At 43.1% G+C, this 16,230-nt stretch overlaps 1 protein-coding gene across 1 annotated transcript; it reads right to left on the bottom strand.

The window, feature by feature from the left end:
• Window positions 1-885: 885 nt before the first annotated feature.
• LOC103371386 (synaptic vesicle glycoprotein 2A-like) lies at window positions 886-15,775 on the bottom strand. Its single transcript, XM_008300699.1, has 12 exons — window positions 15,166-15,775; window positions 12,859-13,039; window positions 11,869-12,020; window positions 10,922-11,055; window positions 10,662-10,751; window positions 9,087-9,194; window positions 6,978-7,066; window positions 6,726-6,890; window positions 6,511-6,644; window positions 2,997-3,203; window positions 2,757-2,916; window positions 886-1,069 (listed from the first exon to the last, which is right to left on the bottom strand). The coding sequence occupies exons 1-12, from the start codon at window positions 15,773-15,775 to the stop codon at window positions 886-888; spliced, it is 2,214 nt and encodes a 737-aa protein (XP_008298921.1).
• Window positions 15,776-16,230: the final 455 nt, after the last annotated feature.

Genomic DNA, 16,230 nt, shown 5'->3' on the forward strand with positions numbered 1-16,230 from the left:
CAAAATCCGTCCCGCAGTCGTTCCTGCGTTGCACTCATCATCACACTGGGAGGGAGAACATTAGTAGAACACTGAGAAACTGGATCAAACTGTTCCCATTTACAACAGAGAATCCTGTGAAATGCATCTTGACCTTTATTTTTTTGAGGCTATACGTAGAAGAAGAAGAGACCGGAGCTATTCAGGGACAAAATGAAACTCTTTGTTTCTGAATAAATCCAGCCTCGGTGGAATGTTTGAATAGTATTTGGTAGAGAGTAACTCTGGTCTGGCTTCAGTCGTAGGCAGTGGTCACGGGGTCGGGGGCGTCTTTTAAAGGAAATAGATTCGACAAAACACGTCTACAGGCGTCAGTTTGAATGGAAACTGAGCTGCACCATAACTGTAAACCAGCCACTGAGGTTGAGGACAGACGATAAAGAAAAAAACACTGCAATCAGATCTGGAAATTGACCACAAACATGGACTAAACTATCCCCCAGAAATGGCTTTTTTCTTTTCTTTCAGTCTCATCTCTTGGTTTGACCTTTCTGTTTCACTGTGGGCCTTTTATCCTAACTGCACATTTCCATTTCAACCCTGTAACTGCAAACTCTTCTGTAAAAGATTTCTGTTTGTTTTTTTTATACAACAGCTGACGGGGCAGCTGAAATAAAGATGTATCGGGTGTTCTCACGATACGAGTATGTTTTTCTACATCTGTGTGCTCTTAGACTTTGAATGATGCAAATCCACATTTCAAAGGATTCTGGGCTTACAATGGGGATGGCAGTCGGCTCTGTTGGTGTGTGACGGGCAGCGCTGAAGCTCTCAGGGATGTTCGGGCTCGAGTTGTCAAACGCAGGCTTCCGGCTGTACTCTGCTGCCCACTGCTGGTCATCTGCTCTACTGCAACACTTGGCCTCTCGTTTCAGGCAGCTTTGTCGCGAGGAAGCTGCCGGCGGCGAGGGCGCCGGCGGCGAACAGGATGGGCACGGCCTTGGTGATGCCCACAAACGACTGGAAGATGCTGATGCCCAACACGGCCGCCAGCTTACAGAGAGCGTTCAAGAAGCCGAACGCTGTGGTCCTGAGGACAAGAGAAGAGACAAACACGATCTCAGCTTTAACTGTGCTGATGGTCAGTTTGTCCATGATTGTCTAAAAAAGCTGAGTTTTCTATTACGACACCTTCTTTGTTGTAATTTGTAGGATGTATGAGTAAAAATAGGAGAGAAAACAAATGTCAAATTCATATTTTTTGTACTATTAATTATCCAGGCAGTACTAGTAGTTACTGTTGTGTCTTGTACGTGCACTAAACACGTGGATTTGTGGACAGCAAACATCAAAAATTGGCAGAAAATCCTCTCATATAATCTACAAATAAATAAATTCTGTCCAAAAAAAAAAAAGAGCTTTCAGGACTAACACACATTTCAATAACAATCCAACCGGTTACTTTGCACTTTTTCACCTTGTACATATACACATGTATATAATCTTATTATTTTCTAAATTTACTTTATTCCCTTTTGCACATGTTTGACAATTTGATGTATCTATTTCTGCTATTTCTCTCTCTCTCTCTCTCTCTCTCTCTCGCTCTCTCTCTCTATATATACATATATATAGATGTACATTATATATATATAGTTTGTTTCTTGTGTATTTTATTCCTTATTTCTATTCATCCATGCATCCATCCATCATCTTTACACCGCTTAATTGTCACTAGGGTCACGTGGGGCTGGAGTCTATCCCAGCTAACTTGGGGCGAAGGCAGGGGACACCTGGACAGGTAACCAGTCTAAGCTTAAAATTGTAACATTTCATTAAAAGCACTTAATTCCACAACAAACTTTTTGTTTTAACCAGATTCTGTTAAAAAAAAAAAAAAAAGTAAATAAAAATCTGCATTCCTCAAACCTTCAGTGGATCAGTTGTGTCCAAAAGTCACATGACAAAACATACAGAGATTCCTCAGCTGACCTGCAGGCTGTGTTTACACAGAGCAGATAAGAGACGAGCAAAAATGAGGAAGCAAAACCTGCAGTACGTAGATCACTTTTATTCCGTGTTGGTAACAACTTGGAAAGAGGTTATGCATGTTGATTCCATTTTGTTTTTAGTTTTTGTAAAATGAAACATCAACTGAAAATCAATGAAATGTAAAGAAATCCTTTTTTTTAATGATTTTTTGGGGGCTGTAAGGTGGCTTAGTGGTTAGCACCGTTACCTCGCAGCAAGCAGATCACCGGTTTTTGTCCCGGTGAGGATACCCGGGATCTTTCTGGGTGGAGTTTGCATGTTCTCTCTGAGGCTAATTGGTGATTCTAAATTGTCTGTAGGTGTGAATGTGAGTGTGCTTGGTTGTCTGTCTCTGGTGACCTTCACCCTGAGTCAGCTGGGATAGACTCCAGCCCCCCATGACCCTAGTGAGGATTAAGTGGTGTATAAATAATGGATGGATGTTTTTTTTTTGGCATTCTAAGTGTTTTTCCTCCTCTAGCTTTGTTTGTGCTCTTTCCATAGAGGTGCAGAAAATGTGAGCAACAAATGCCCCAAAACTGCCTGGAGTCCAGAAGGTGAAATAAGACACACATAACAAAGTCAATAAATAAAATTAAACAATTAAACAATAGGAGAACCTAATAAAATCAACCACTGATGCCTCACTTGACCTGAATCTGAGGGCGGACAACGTGGAGCTGCAGCTTCACAAAACAAAAAGTCCTCTGTGCCCACGGCGGCGAAAACAGCTGCTCTCGTGTTACCTTTTATCTGACGGGTAGAGCTCCACTGTTATCACATCCAGGGCGTTCCACGAGGCGATGCTGATGCCTCCGAACAGACACAAGAGGGCGATCATCCCCGACTCGCTGTTGCCGAACATCAGGAAGAAGCAGCTGACACATGATATGACGCTGGACCCGGCTGCGTGCAGAGAAGACACCGAGTTAAAACAGCCTCTGGTGGTAGCAAAGGGATCGTCTGCACTGATCCCGTTTACCTACCCAGCATCCTCAAACGCCCGATCTTGTCCATTAATAGAGCCGACACGATGTTGCCAGGCAACACTGCCAGCGTGCCAAGAAAGTTGACAAAGTAAATCATGTAGGCATTGTTGAAGTCGTCGCTGAAGTCCAGCATGCAGCCCTCCTTGTTGTGGATGAAGGTGCTGTTGACCAGTTTGCAGTTGACAAACCTGTATTTGAACAAATCTGAGGCGAGAAAAGAGAAAAGAGGAGAGGAAAAGGCGTCACTGGTTTGTTTAATTGAATCTAAAACTCAGAGATTTGTGAAATCTTGAGGAGACACTTGTCAGAGCTGGAAAACACCTCCGCTGCATGATTCCTAGGATTTTATCTGAAGCTAATCTCACATTATTTATCACAAACAGCCTTAAGGCTTTCAGCAGGATTAGATCATTGAGAAAATAACCTTCATCTTTACGTTAATGGTTCGTTTTCCGTCAAACAGGGGAAGAAAGGATTAAATCATCCCTCAGCAAAGGAAGCCAGAGCATTACAGCAGCCACCACATAGAAAAATCCTCTGCCAGCGTCTGTTTTTAATCAAGATTCCTTCAAGGCAAACATAAAAACAGCATCCAGTCGAGCTGAGAACTTCTTAAAATGTACCGTAAATCAGGAAAGGTCAGGAAAGGTCAGACTGTCTTATTCTATGTTTATTCTTTGTACGAACCTGCAGCCTCACAAACGACATCGTTAGATTTTCTGATGACACCACTCCTTTCACTCCAGTTTTATTAAAGGGAGCCAGGCATGAAAGTGCTGAATGATCATAAAGTTTTAGATGCACCGATGACACAAACATGAAGGAATGTATCGCTGGCTCCGGGGACGAGGAGATTGAGGCTCGAGCCGCTGCAGAAAACTGGAATAAATCTTTCAGAGCGCGGGGCGGACGGCTGCAGTTTGTCAGCAGAGACACTGATTCTTTTTTAGTTCCTCTGCTGAATTTCCCAGGGCTGAATGTGACACATTGATTTAAAGCACGAGCTCGGATCAAAACCACACGCAGCACAGTTACTGCAGCGGCGTTCAGAGTTTCAATCGATTCCGCCTCGACGTAGCTCGCTGCTGATTCGACGCATTCTGACATCTGTTTTCGTCCTAATCGCCGTCCATTGTTTCACGTCGCTCTGCTCTCAATCAGTCTGAGCTGGATTTGTTTACGTTGCCGAGGTAACGGCTCTGCTGCAGCGTAACCCAGGGTTACCAGCAACAGAGTTGTTTCTATGGTTGCAGACCTGCTGAACACTGCGTGTTATTTTTTCCTCCGTTTGCACTTTAGGGGGAAATGAATTCACTGGAAATTCATAAGTAATCTCAAATGATTTATGTCTGTGCTGAGCTGCTGAAACAGGCGACTAAATGGTTCGTAAACAGCAACAAAAAATGTCTGTTTGGTCAACAGTTTATCAAGCAAACTCAAATTGGAGGGTTTTCTCGGTTTAATGCGACATTAATTGAATATCTTTGGGATGATTCCAGCAAACTGTGGCTCATGTGAGGCAGATGTCACATAATTAAACCAACGCTGGCATTTTCAAGGCTGAATGATCAACAAGGCGACTTCCCAAAGAAATTCAGGTTTTCTTGAGGCAGTTACTTCATAAGTATTCCTGTGAATCTCAGCTCCTGTCACGTTTCTACTCTCCGTGGGCGCTTTTTTATTTTTTACTGCGACATCAAGTTCTGCATCTCTATGGATATATATTCAATTATTTATTGTAAAATTTGAAACAAAACTGGAATCAACATGTACATGTATAACATGTATAAAAACATATATAACTTTACATAGTACAGCTTATTTACTACTTCCAGTTTTGGTATTTATTTCCATACTTGTGTGAGCTCTGCCTGCAGTTCAGCCCAGTTTAGCCAAAGTCTGGGGTGTTTTTTTGTCATGTGACTGTTGGTCACAGCTGAATCAATAATGGCTTTTCAGTTGCACTGAGGAGTACAGAATTGTTTTGTCTTTTACAGCAAGTACTGGCTCATACTTTAACCAATCCAGCCAGACTCACCGACACGTTTTATCCAAGTGCAATACGGGTACTGAGCGCACACTAGTCTCCATAGTCTGAATTATTTATATATATATATTTAATATTTATATTATACTATTTTAAATTATCCATCCATCCATCATCTATACACCACTTAATCCTCACCAGGGTCATGGGGGGACCTGGAGTCTATCCCAGCTGACTCAGGGTGAAGGCAGGTTCACCTGGACAGGTCACCAGTCTATCACAGGGCTACACTTAGAGACAGACAACCAAGCACACTCACATTCACACCTACGGACAATTTAGAATCACCAATGAACCTCAACATGTTTTTGGACCTTGTGGGAGGAAGCCGGAGAACCCGGAGAGAACCCACACTGCACGGGGAGAACATGCAAACTCCACGCAGAAAGATCCCGGGTGTCCTCACCGGGACGCAAACCGGCAACCTTCTTGCTGTAAAGCAACGGTGCTAACCACCGAGCCACCTTACAGCCCGCATGAAAATCAGATTAACAATATTCCCAAAACATGAAAACACATAACAAGGAAAAAAGAAACTAGTCATAAAGAAATGACGCGAACCAGCGACCTTCTAGTTGCGAGGCAACGATGCAAACCAACTGCGCCACCTTGCGGCCCTATTATACTATATTATATTATAATTATTTTAAAATCTTATTATGTATAATTATTCATTTACTTATATTATTTATATTTCTCATATCTCCACAGTATTCTTACCTCAACAGTATATTTATTCTTCAGTTTGGCTGTTACCATGCTCATTCCTAACTGTATAAACTTCCTACTGGCTCCTTCAGTAAATATATTTATACATTTTTATTTGTGTTTTTTATACTTATTTTTGCACCACTGGAGTTGTCTTTTAATTTCGTTTGTGTATGATGACAATAAAAGCGTTCTATTCTATTCTATTCTAGTGCAAATGGTTTATTTCTGGCAAATTTCTAAATGAGGCACGTAGAATAAAGAGGTTTTGATGAATGTCAAGCTGAGGTGTGGTGGTGACAACAGGTCACAGATGAGTAGTTCAAGGACTGATGGAAGCGAGAAAATCAAACTATTCACTCTGTTTTTACAGTTTTTGTCAAATGCTGTAGTTTTATTATGTGTGTGTGTTTTTTTTAGAGCTAGCATACCTTGTAAAACCACCAGCGGGTTTAAGTTTGAGAGGGTTCATTTCAAATGTATAAAGTTAAACAGTACCCTCAGACAAAATCTAAAAACTAGAGGCTGCATTTTATTCAGTCTTGAGGTCGTTTGTTATCCAGGAGCTCTGTGTCAAAATCTTGTTCTTCTACCTCCAGTATTTCAGTCGATGTTTTATTCATACGCTACATATTCATGAAGAGACCAAAAACTAGCAAACCCTGGAGCGGGCAGCAGGTTCATCAGGTCAATTAAAACTCCTCTTCTTATTGCACGACACTGAGCGAACACAGCAAATGACAGACACATATTTACCTGTGTTGTAAAACAAACTGGCGATGAAGGTGCAGTTCCTGAAGGTGGTGTGTGTGGAGGTGATGTCCTCGAAGTAGCACTCCTCGAACCGGGAGTCCTCAAACACCATGGACTTCATCTTCAGGTTGAGGAACCTGTGAGTCGGATACGTTTTCAGTTTTTAGCGCTGCGTTGCAATTTTCTGCATTGAATCTAACGACACACAAACAGCTCACTTGTCGTTGAAGTAGTGTCCTTGGCGATGCACTTGGTTCTCCAGGGTGAAGTTAAAGGTGACGTGCTCCACTCGTTCCCCAGTGAAGGTCCTTGTGCGGGACTCGTACTCCTGCTTCTGGATGTACTTGATCATGTCCGGGAACCACACCGTCAGGCCGTAGTAGCTGCAGAGTGGTCGAGACAGATGACATAAACCCTGAAAGTAAGTGATGAGACAGCGACAGCGGAGGGCTTCTGAGTCTTTAGCTTACCTGAAGGACATCGTAAACCAAACAGCCATGAGCATGAAGGTCGTCCGTTTGTATTCTGGGCTGAAGCAGGCGAGAATGTTGTTCCGTATCTGCAGCAAAGAAAAAAAAACACAACCTTTGATGAAGAGACAGACTTTAAATTTGCCTGATTGTGTCTAATTTGATGATTCGTTGTGCGTCTGGTAGAGCTGGAATAAACTTTTATGAGTTAAAAACCTGAGCGCGGCATGACAGCAGCAAGGATTTCTCTTCTCTGCACGAACCCTTCACAGCTTCCACGTATCGTTAGCGCTTCAGCTCTCATTGTCAAGACCTTTTATTTCAGTAGGCATTAAGCAGGTGGTAAACAAGCAGCAGATTCAGAAGAAGATGGACGGTGTGGGCGTGCAGCAGAACGTGGGCCGAATGCAAATTAAAATCTGGGAAAGTTTTCCGCCCAGAGCAGTGGCGCTGCAACAATTTGCAGCCCAACAAAAACACTAGTTTAAACTACACGACGGTTCAATATAACCACATAATCACTCTCCTGGATTCAGTCACAGATCTTTAAAGAAAAGAGAAAGGTGCTACTTTCACAATATTTGCCAGCAAAGTGAAAGTCAGTGGGACTGGATTCAAACTGAGGAAAGAAAAAATGGACAAGGTCAAAGAAATGAAGTGTAATTCACTGTCAGGAAGACAAAATAATTAATAAAGGGAAGGATACGTAATATTATATGTACACTTGAACTCACTGCCAGCTATGCTTACATCCCCGTTATTAGTTCCTCACCACCGCCAGCTCCACCGAGGCCCGAGCCGTAGAACACTTTAGTATCATGACTGTAAAACTGCAGGTTTTAGGAAACAAAAACCTCAGGGGCCTTTTTACTTCACGCTTTTAAAACTTGACTGCTTTAACTGCTACGGCTTTAATTTATTTATTTGTTTATTTGGGGTCTGCAGGGTGGCTCAGTGGTTAGCACCGTTGCCTCGCAGCGAGAAGATCGCCGGTTTGCGTCCTGGTGAGGACACCCAGGATCTTTCTACGTGGAGTCTCCATGTTCTCCCCATGCAGCGTGGGTTTTCTCCGGGTTCTCCGGCTTCCTCCCACAGTCCAAAAACATGTTGGTGATTCTAAATTGTCTGTAGGTGTGAATCTATAGACTGGTGACCTGTCCAGGTGTCCCCTGCCTTCACCCTAAGTCAGCTGGGATAGACTCCAGCCCCCAACCCGTGACCCTCGTGAGGACTAAGCGGTGTATAGATAATGGATGGATGTTTATTTGGACGGGACAGTGTGTATTAATGAACGTACAACATCAGGTTGCAGTAAATACACCGGATTTAGCACAAGGCTAATTTCCATCTGGTGTCCCACACACACAAAAGAAAAACACACGGGGATAGAAACGGAAAAAAGAGCAGAGAAAATAATCATAAAATAAATAAAAGCAACAATAGTAAAACCCAGACAGTAGGATTGAGTCAGACACTAAAGTGCTGTTGTGTCTGTAAAGTGCTCTCTTGGCATAGCCTGTCGGAAAGTGCATGTAATTAAAGTGCCTGATTTTCTCAATGTTCACACACTTGATTGTTGATCAGCCATGTCTCCCATCGTCTTTTAAAACTGACAAAGGTGGAGCTTTCTCTGATAGCTACAGGTAAATTATTCCAGTTTGTGCAACCTTTAATAGACAAGGCATTCTGTGCAAAGGAGGACTTTCTAAGTTGTACATCTGTGAAGATTCTCAGTCGTCCAGGTCGTGGTTATTCTTGTAGATTAATCAACCGGACTTGTTGAGTTCCGTCTCATCCAAGAGGCTTCATCAGCTCTGACTGACTAGCTGGGAGTTCCAGATACTTATATCCTTAAGGAGCCATTAACACCTGAGTTTCAATTGGGGGTTTGTTGCGCCTCCCCCTCGTTATATGAGTCATTAGTGCTCCCCCTGCCACAATGGGGTTCATTAGGGTCTTTTGTGGCTAGGTGTGGATGCGCTTCCATCTTCCTGACCTTGTACTAGTAATACCTTTTGTTCAAATGGGCCTGCGTGAACCCACACAGTGTAACTCTCTCAGGTTAAATAAATGTAAAATATTTTTCCGCTCTAAGAGTTTTTCCGTCACCTGTTGGGAGAGGCTCATAATCTTCAGTCTGTAGCGCTGCCAGACCGGCGTGTCGGTGCCGGTGTCCACCAGCTCATCCATCTGCTTCACCGTCTTGATTGTGGTGACCTTGGATCAAAGAGACACAAGTCATCCAGAGGCAACAACTGCAGCTGAAAACTTCTGACTACTAAGCTCCAGAAAAGTGTCCCTTCTTCATGTTGCTTTGAGTTCAGAGAGAAATAACACAATCGGACGTAAAGGACGAAGCAAACACACACAGAGAGAGAAAACGTTTAACCATCCGAACCCTAAAACCCTTCAGTGGGTTTGATGAGCATAAAACCTCCTAAAAATGGCCACAACTACAATATTTTCCAGAACCAGAAACTGTAAAGACATAAAGGATTGGTGGATTTTTTTTAATTTCCAGGTGCCGTTCCTTCACATGTCATTTAAAAATCCACCAAAAATGAATCATTGGTGGTAATCAGCTTTTGTAAAAAAATAAATGAATAAATAAAAAAAAGTAAAAAAATAAAAAAAATTCTGCAACACTCAGTGCAACCGAAAAGCCATGAGTGACTCAGCTGCGACAAACAGTTAAAATGATAAAAATGTGGGAACTTTTGGCTGAACTGCAGGCTGTGTTTACTTAACTGTGGAAAGAAATTAAAAATGTAAGTATGACTACGTAGAGCTTCCATTTTCCCCCAAGTATTAAAACACCTGTAGGCACGTGGAAAAAGTTGTGCGTTTTCCTTTTAATTTCTGAAATACAGAATCAAAGAAATTGTTTTTTTTTTTTTAGGACTTATGTCATAATAATTACGTCATACTGCACAGCAGACATTGTTGATTTCCTTCTATTTCTAGCCGTGGTTGTGCTGTTTCCACGGAGGTGCAGGATTTAATATCGCAGTAAAAAAAAAAAATGAGCCGACAGTTTGTAAAAATGTGACAGGAGCACAAAAAATGCCTGGAAATTTTACAGGGGTTAAATAATTAAAGGGCATTCTTCCCAAACATTAGAGAGCATCACCACTACTGATGGCATGTTTAACATTTAGAGTCGGTCGACAGCCTGATGAAGATCTCTGTGACAACATGAAGCTGCTTCAGTGTGTTGATCCTTTTCCTGGTCTTATGACTTGCTAGTCCAAAACACAGCTTTTGGAAAATTGACACAGGTTGTACCTTTAACTGCAGCTTCTTCTTTTTTTGAATGTTTATTTGTGGGCGGTTTGACGAGATTTCAATGTTTTTTATGCCGACACTGTAAAATAAAAGGCAGAAAATATGGAAGCAAATGTTGCTTGAATCCTGTCTATATAAAAAAAAAAGCAAAACGGAAACTATTTCTAAGCACCTGAAGCCAAAGTGCCATCTGTCTCTTTTTCATCGAATATAAAAAGCAGCTCATTTCTTTTTTATGTACCTGCTTAAATACAATTTATGTCAGAAAAGCCATCGACTGTGATCCAAGGTGACGAACACTGTGCAGCTTACACCAGATTTCTAGGTGGCTTTAATTCTGTATCGCTACTCATCTCCCTCTCTGCTGTCAGTGAGAGATCCGGTTGAGCAGATACTGACCGTGAACACCCTCTCTGGGTATCCTTTGGCTCGCATGTTTGTGTCGTGAACCTGCTTCAGGATCATCCAGCCTTCGTCATGTTTGCCATTCTGTTTGGGGAAAAAAAAAAAAAACGAAAAGGTCACACTAATTTATATATTTACTCAAGACAATTCACATTTGACTTATGTTAGCATGATGTTAGCAGTGACTCAGACGTGAGTGGAACCAGCCAGTACTGTCGGACGGAGAATTACTGTCAACAAGCACATCTGCTTACCTCCAAGTAGAAGCGTGGGCTCTCTGGCATGCCGCTGAGGGCAGCGATGGCTGCAACAGAAGGAAATGCGCACACCAACACAAACACACGCCAGCTATGGAACTGATACGCCGAGCCCATCTGGAAACTCCATCCTAAGAGGAAAAAAACAATCCAACGCAAAGAAATGAGCTCACACATATCTGAAGACTTACAACCCACAACCTTCACTGCGCTCTCCAAACATGAGTCGATATTAGAAAAGGTCGAACACGCGACCTCATTAAATGTATTAATGTCACGAGCCACTCTAGGACCCGTGTTTCTATTTCTTTCTCCCTCGAGGGAAGTCGGAGGTCAGAGGTCGGCCTCAGTGTGGCGTCTCTGCGTAGATGCTTTCTAGAAAACATGCTTGAACCTGCATTTTTCCAGCAGCCGGCTCGTCCTGCTGCCAAAACCAAAGTGTGTGTTCAGACACTGTTTGATGCTGAAATATCAGCATTTTATGGACCTGCTTGGCATTCTGGGAAATATGCTTGACAGGCGTTTCTGGTAGAGAGTTAGATAAGAAGACTGATTCCAATTTCATTTATGTGCTGCTAATATGTAGCTTAAACCAGCAGCAGGTTAGCTTAGCTTAGCATAAAGACTGTCTGATGGTGAGAAAATCCTCCAACAAGCATCTGCCTTCAAAGCTCAGTAATTAACAACTCATTTGTTCAGTGCTGTGTCATGAGGCTGAGCAGAAACATATAAAACTGAGATATGAAGTAATTTTTGCACTTTACCTTTATTACTTTTGGCTAATTCGTTTGATGTTTTTGTGCTAAGCTAAGTCGCTACAGCCTCTATTTAATCGGCGTATATGATTTGCTTATATAACTCTGGAAAAAGCAAACAGCCTTAAAATATTGTCTTAAAAGTCAGTAAAAAATGAGGAATTTCATGAACAGAATAACCGTACTCACCGTAATGTGGGATTATAGCCCAGGCCATAGCGGATGCGTATATTCCGCCGATCATCCAGAACATGCAGAGCCAGCTGAGGTGTTCACCGCGCTTCTCTTGGGCCAGAAACTCAGAGTAGTAGGAGAAGACGATGGGAATTGAGCCACCGATTCTGCAAAATTCAGAAACCAGCGGAGCTCAGAGGTGAAACATTTCTGTTGTCAACATTACTGACACTGTTTTGTACTTAAATGCAACATTCGGCAACGCAAAATGCTGTATACACTTTATGTATATACTGTATATGTATGTTATGTACACACTATAGCATAGCAGGAGGAAAGGAGTTTACTGTATGTGAAACTATAGCAACTGTTCGCAAGTGGAGGCCCCAGAGTTTGACTCTCCGACCTTTAATGCGGCATTCTGGCTGTTTTGTTTGCTCACCGAAGCTTTGACATAACTACATTATTGTATCTCTTTGTGCTCACCAAGGTGCAAAACAAATTTAGTGGGAAGGCGATTTCTTTTTCATTCAAATAGGAACGATATCAGCCCCTCAATTTGCCAGTTCACTAAACCAAACAACCTGCGTTCAAACATTTTTGCTGGAAGAGCTTCAGAAACTAAATGGATGATAATCATTTCCTATGCAGTGGGACTAAAGATTACAACTTTTAGAAGGGAAAATAATTGTAGTTTCTCATTTTCACACCACAGCGTCTTGCGAGGTTTGTGTGTCGGCTACAAACAAGCTTTTAAAATGCAAACCAAGTGGACTGTACTGTTAGAAAACTAGTCTTTCTTAAAAAAAAATGCTCCTTTTCGTCAGGTGACATTTGCATAATCACATTAAATTTGCTGTTTAATTAAATTAAAAAGATCTTTGAGGCTAACTTTTTGTGTAGCCTTTGACAGATTGCATTGTGAAACAGGAGTCCAAATATAACCAGTGGTACAGAGTCGGCGGTGCAAATTGAAAACAAAAACAATCTTTTTTTTGCAATTACCCAACACCTGAGAGGAGACGGCAGAACAGGAAGGTGCTGTAACCCTGGACGAAGGACGAAAAGAAGGAGAAGATACTGTTGATGGAGAGAGAGATGAGAAGAGACTGCCGACGTCCTATCCGGTCAGCCAGAGCCCCCCAGAGGAAAGCCCCGACCATCATCCCAAAGTACACAATCAGACCTGCCGAGAGAGCAAACGGACCCATTACAAATGTGTCATCCTTTTGTTCGTTTGATTTATTTCTGTTTTACCGCACAACTCCGTGTGTGCTGTGACAGATGTGAGTTCATCTCGTCTCCCTTATTTTCTGCCGAGACACTACAGGCTCATTCTGCTGACAGCTGCCGACTCAAAACAGGTAGATGGTTTTGACGGCACATACAGAGATACAGTGACTCCTCTTTTTTTTCCCTCACGTCTCAGTAAAACTATAATTTAGCTCATCTCTCGGTTCACTTTGACCTCAAACCCGTCCAGAAAGTGTAAAAAAATGATTGTTTCTAATCTTTTTAAGCTGTTATTTATACAGCACGTGTAAAACAATTGAGGTTCTCGTGGGAGACAAAGGCTTAACAGCACAGATTTACACAAGTGTGAATAGTTAACATCTTTTAAGGGCACATATTTACAGGTGAACATCAGCTCGCTAAAACTCACTGTTTGCATCCCTCCATGCATCTTCTACCATCCATCCATCCATCCATCCATCCATTATCTATACACCGCTTAATCCTCACTAGGGTCATGGGGGGCTGGAGTCTATCCCAGCTGACTCAGGGTGAAGGCAGGTTCACCTGGACAGGTCACCAGTCTATCACAGGGCTACACTTAGAGACAGACAACCAAGCACACTAACATTCACACCTATGGACAATTTAGAATCACCAATTAACCTCAACAGGTTTCTGGACCTTGTGGGAAGAAGCTGGAAAACCCGGAGAGAACCCACACTGCACGGGGAGAACATGGAGACTCCCATTTTCTACCACATAAAACATTTTTTTATTAAAAGTTCCTCATGCGCTGGTGCACTGTTGCCGTCATTCTCGATGCATCACGACCCTGCGGATGACTCCAGTAGCTTGAAACTATTACCAGGAAGGTGTACTACTGTGCCACTCATGTGAATGTTTGTCCATGAACAAAAGCAAGCAAACAAAATGAAAACCTTCTTGCTCCATGTTGCCACTAGTGAATAGCAGAACAACAACAATGTAAATATGCATCCCTGCTAAGTATTTCTGGTGTACACGGGACTGACTCAAAATAAACGTCGGTGCCCAACTTCGTGTAATGAACGAATGTGTCGCCAACAGCAACAGTGTGACTCAAGTGTTTTAAATAGTTCTTGGACAAGAATGGAAGTCTGTGGCAGGGAGGAGTAAGTTGCATCAGGCCTTGGATGCATAACCAACGCTTCAGAGATGTGTTAACGACAACACTAACATAGATTATAGACAGCTGTATCCATTAAAATCCCTCTTTGGTCTTTGATTTACCCCAGAAAAACTCATCTCCAAGTTACATATTTAGAAGTTTTTCAATGAAAATGAGCCTTTCCTTTTGAGAAATGGCTTTAATGTAACTCTACACTGTTGCTTCCTCCCCACTCATGGCAGCTCGAGCACACCAGCTCACCTGTAATTCTGCACAAAAACTAAAACTACTTACACTACACAAGTTGTAACTGAGCCATACATGTTTGAACTGGAAACTGATTCTAAAGAATAATGAGACGGATAGTTCAAACCCGCTGCAAGGTGGAGCGGTGGTTAGCACCATCGCCTTGCAGATAGAAGATCCCTGATTCGCATCACAGTGAGGACGCCCGGGATCTTTCTGCATGGAGTTTGCATGTTCTCCCCATGCTCTCTGAGTTCTCCGGCTTCCTCCCACAGTCCAAGAACATGTTGAGGTTAACTGGTGATTCTAAATTGTCCGTAGGTGTAAATGTCAGTGTGGATGGATGGATGGATGGATGGATGGATGGATGGATGGATGGATGGATGGATGGATGGATGGATGGATGGTCCAAACCCTGATGACAGGACTGGTTGATCAGGTTTGTTACATATGAATCCCTGGAAGTCTGAATCCGTGTTTTTGAGACTGTCACTAGTGCAGTGCAATCTCAAGGTGGAAATGCCCAACCATGGCTTTCAGTGGTGATTTTCCTCATAACATGTCTTCCAGCATAAAACAAACACCTTATGGACACCTTAGTAAGGTAGAAATGTCTCAATAAAGTGCCAAATCAATACATGAGCAACAGACGGAGGAGACTAACGCCTATGAAAGAGTCTTACCGAGCATGCTTTTGTTGGGTTCAGACAGACACATGTCCTTCTCAGCGCTGGGGAGCACAAACCCGACCACGAAGATCTCCACTCCGTCAGCCATGAGCGCCAGCCCCAGCACAAAGTACAGGGTCCACTGGAACTTCCCGTGACCACATTCCTGCAAAATGGTCTCGTACTGCTGAGCCAGCTCCTCCTGGTCCTTCCTCCTCTCAGCCTCGGACACGCCGACATCTCTGAACTGCTGAGCTCCGGCCCTCACCGATCCCGGACCTCCAGCCAGGCTGCCTTTGCCCGAATCCGCCCTGGGAATCCCTTGGTACTCGCCCTCGTAGATCTCGTCGTCCTCGTCGTGCCCCTCGGTGGAGTCGCTGTGGCCGCCCTCATCATCGTTGGCCGCCTGGCTGTCTCCGCGGTAGTAGCCTCCGTCCTGGCTCCCCTGCATGGGGTAGTCGTCATCATCGTCCTCTTCGAAGCGGCTGTAGGAGCGCTTGCTGTACTCGTCGCTCACCCGGTCCACTGAGCGGCCCACCTTCTTGGTGGCTTGCCGCTTGACTTCCTTGGCAATGTCTTTGGCACCTTTTATGAAGGCAGTCCGGTTTTGGTAGCCGTCCTCCATTTTTAAAGAGGTTCAGACGATGCAACAGGAAGTCAGAGGTTTAGCTGAGAGGCCACCTGAACGCGCCGGGCCTTCAGACTCCCAACTCGCTTCACCGACAACTGGCTCTTCTTATGCCTGAGGAGGAAATGGAAATTTAAATTAGTCAAACTGTTCAGACAGGTTTTTAGGCATGTGGTAGGACTCATTTGGTATTAAGGGGATCATTTCACGGCAGGTTAAAAGGCATCAAGTTGCATTTCTGGTGACCTTTTTGACGATGGATGGAGTCCAAATAATGAGAGATGGCTGTTTGACGTGACATTTTTAGTTAGAAAGTCGATCACAGAGAGAAAACTCAAGATGATAAACCCAACGTGGCAACAAAAAGACGCAAAGCAAGGGATGCAAAATGACAATCACTTCATCCCTGCACCCAGGAGTTCATTTTTCATTATCCATCCGTGTCTATTAAT

Source organism: Stegastes partitus, unplaced genomic scaffold (genome assembly GCF_000690725.1).
Source record: "Stegastes partitus isolate 25-593 unplaced genomic scaffold, Stegastes_partitus-1.0.2 Scaffold34, whole genome shotgun sequence".
In the NCBI taxonomy this organism is placed as follows: Eukaryota; Metazoa; Chordata; class Actinopteri; family Pomacentridae; genus Stegastes; species Stegastes partitus.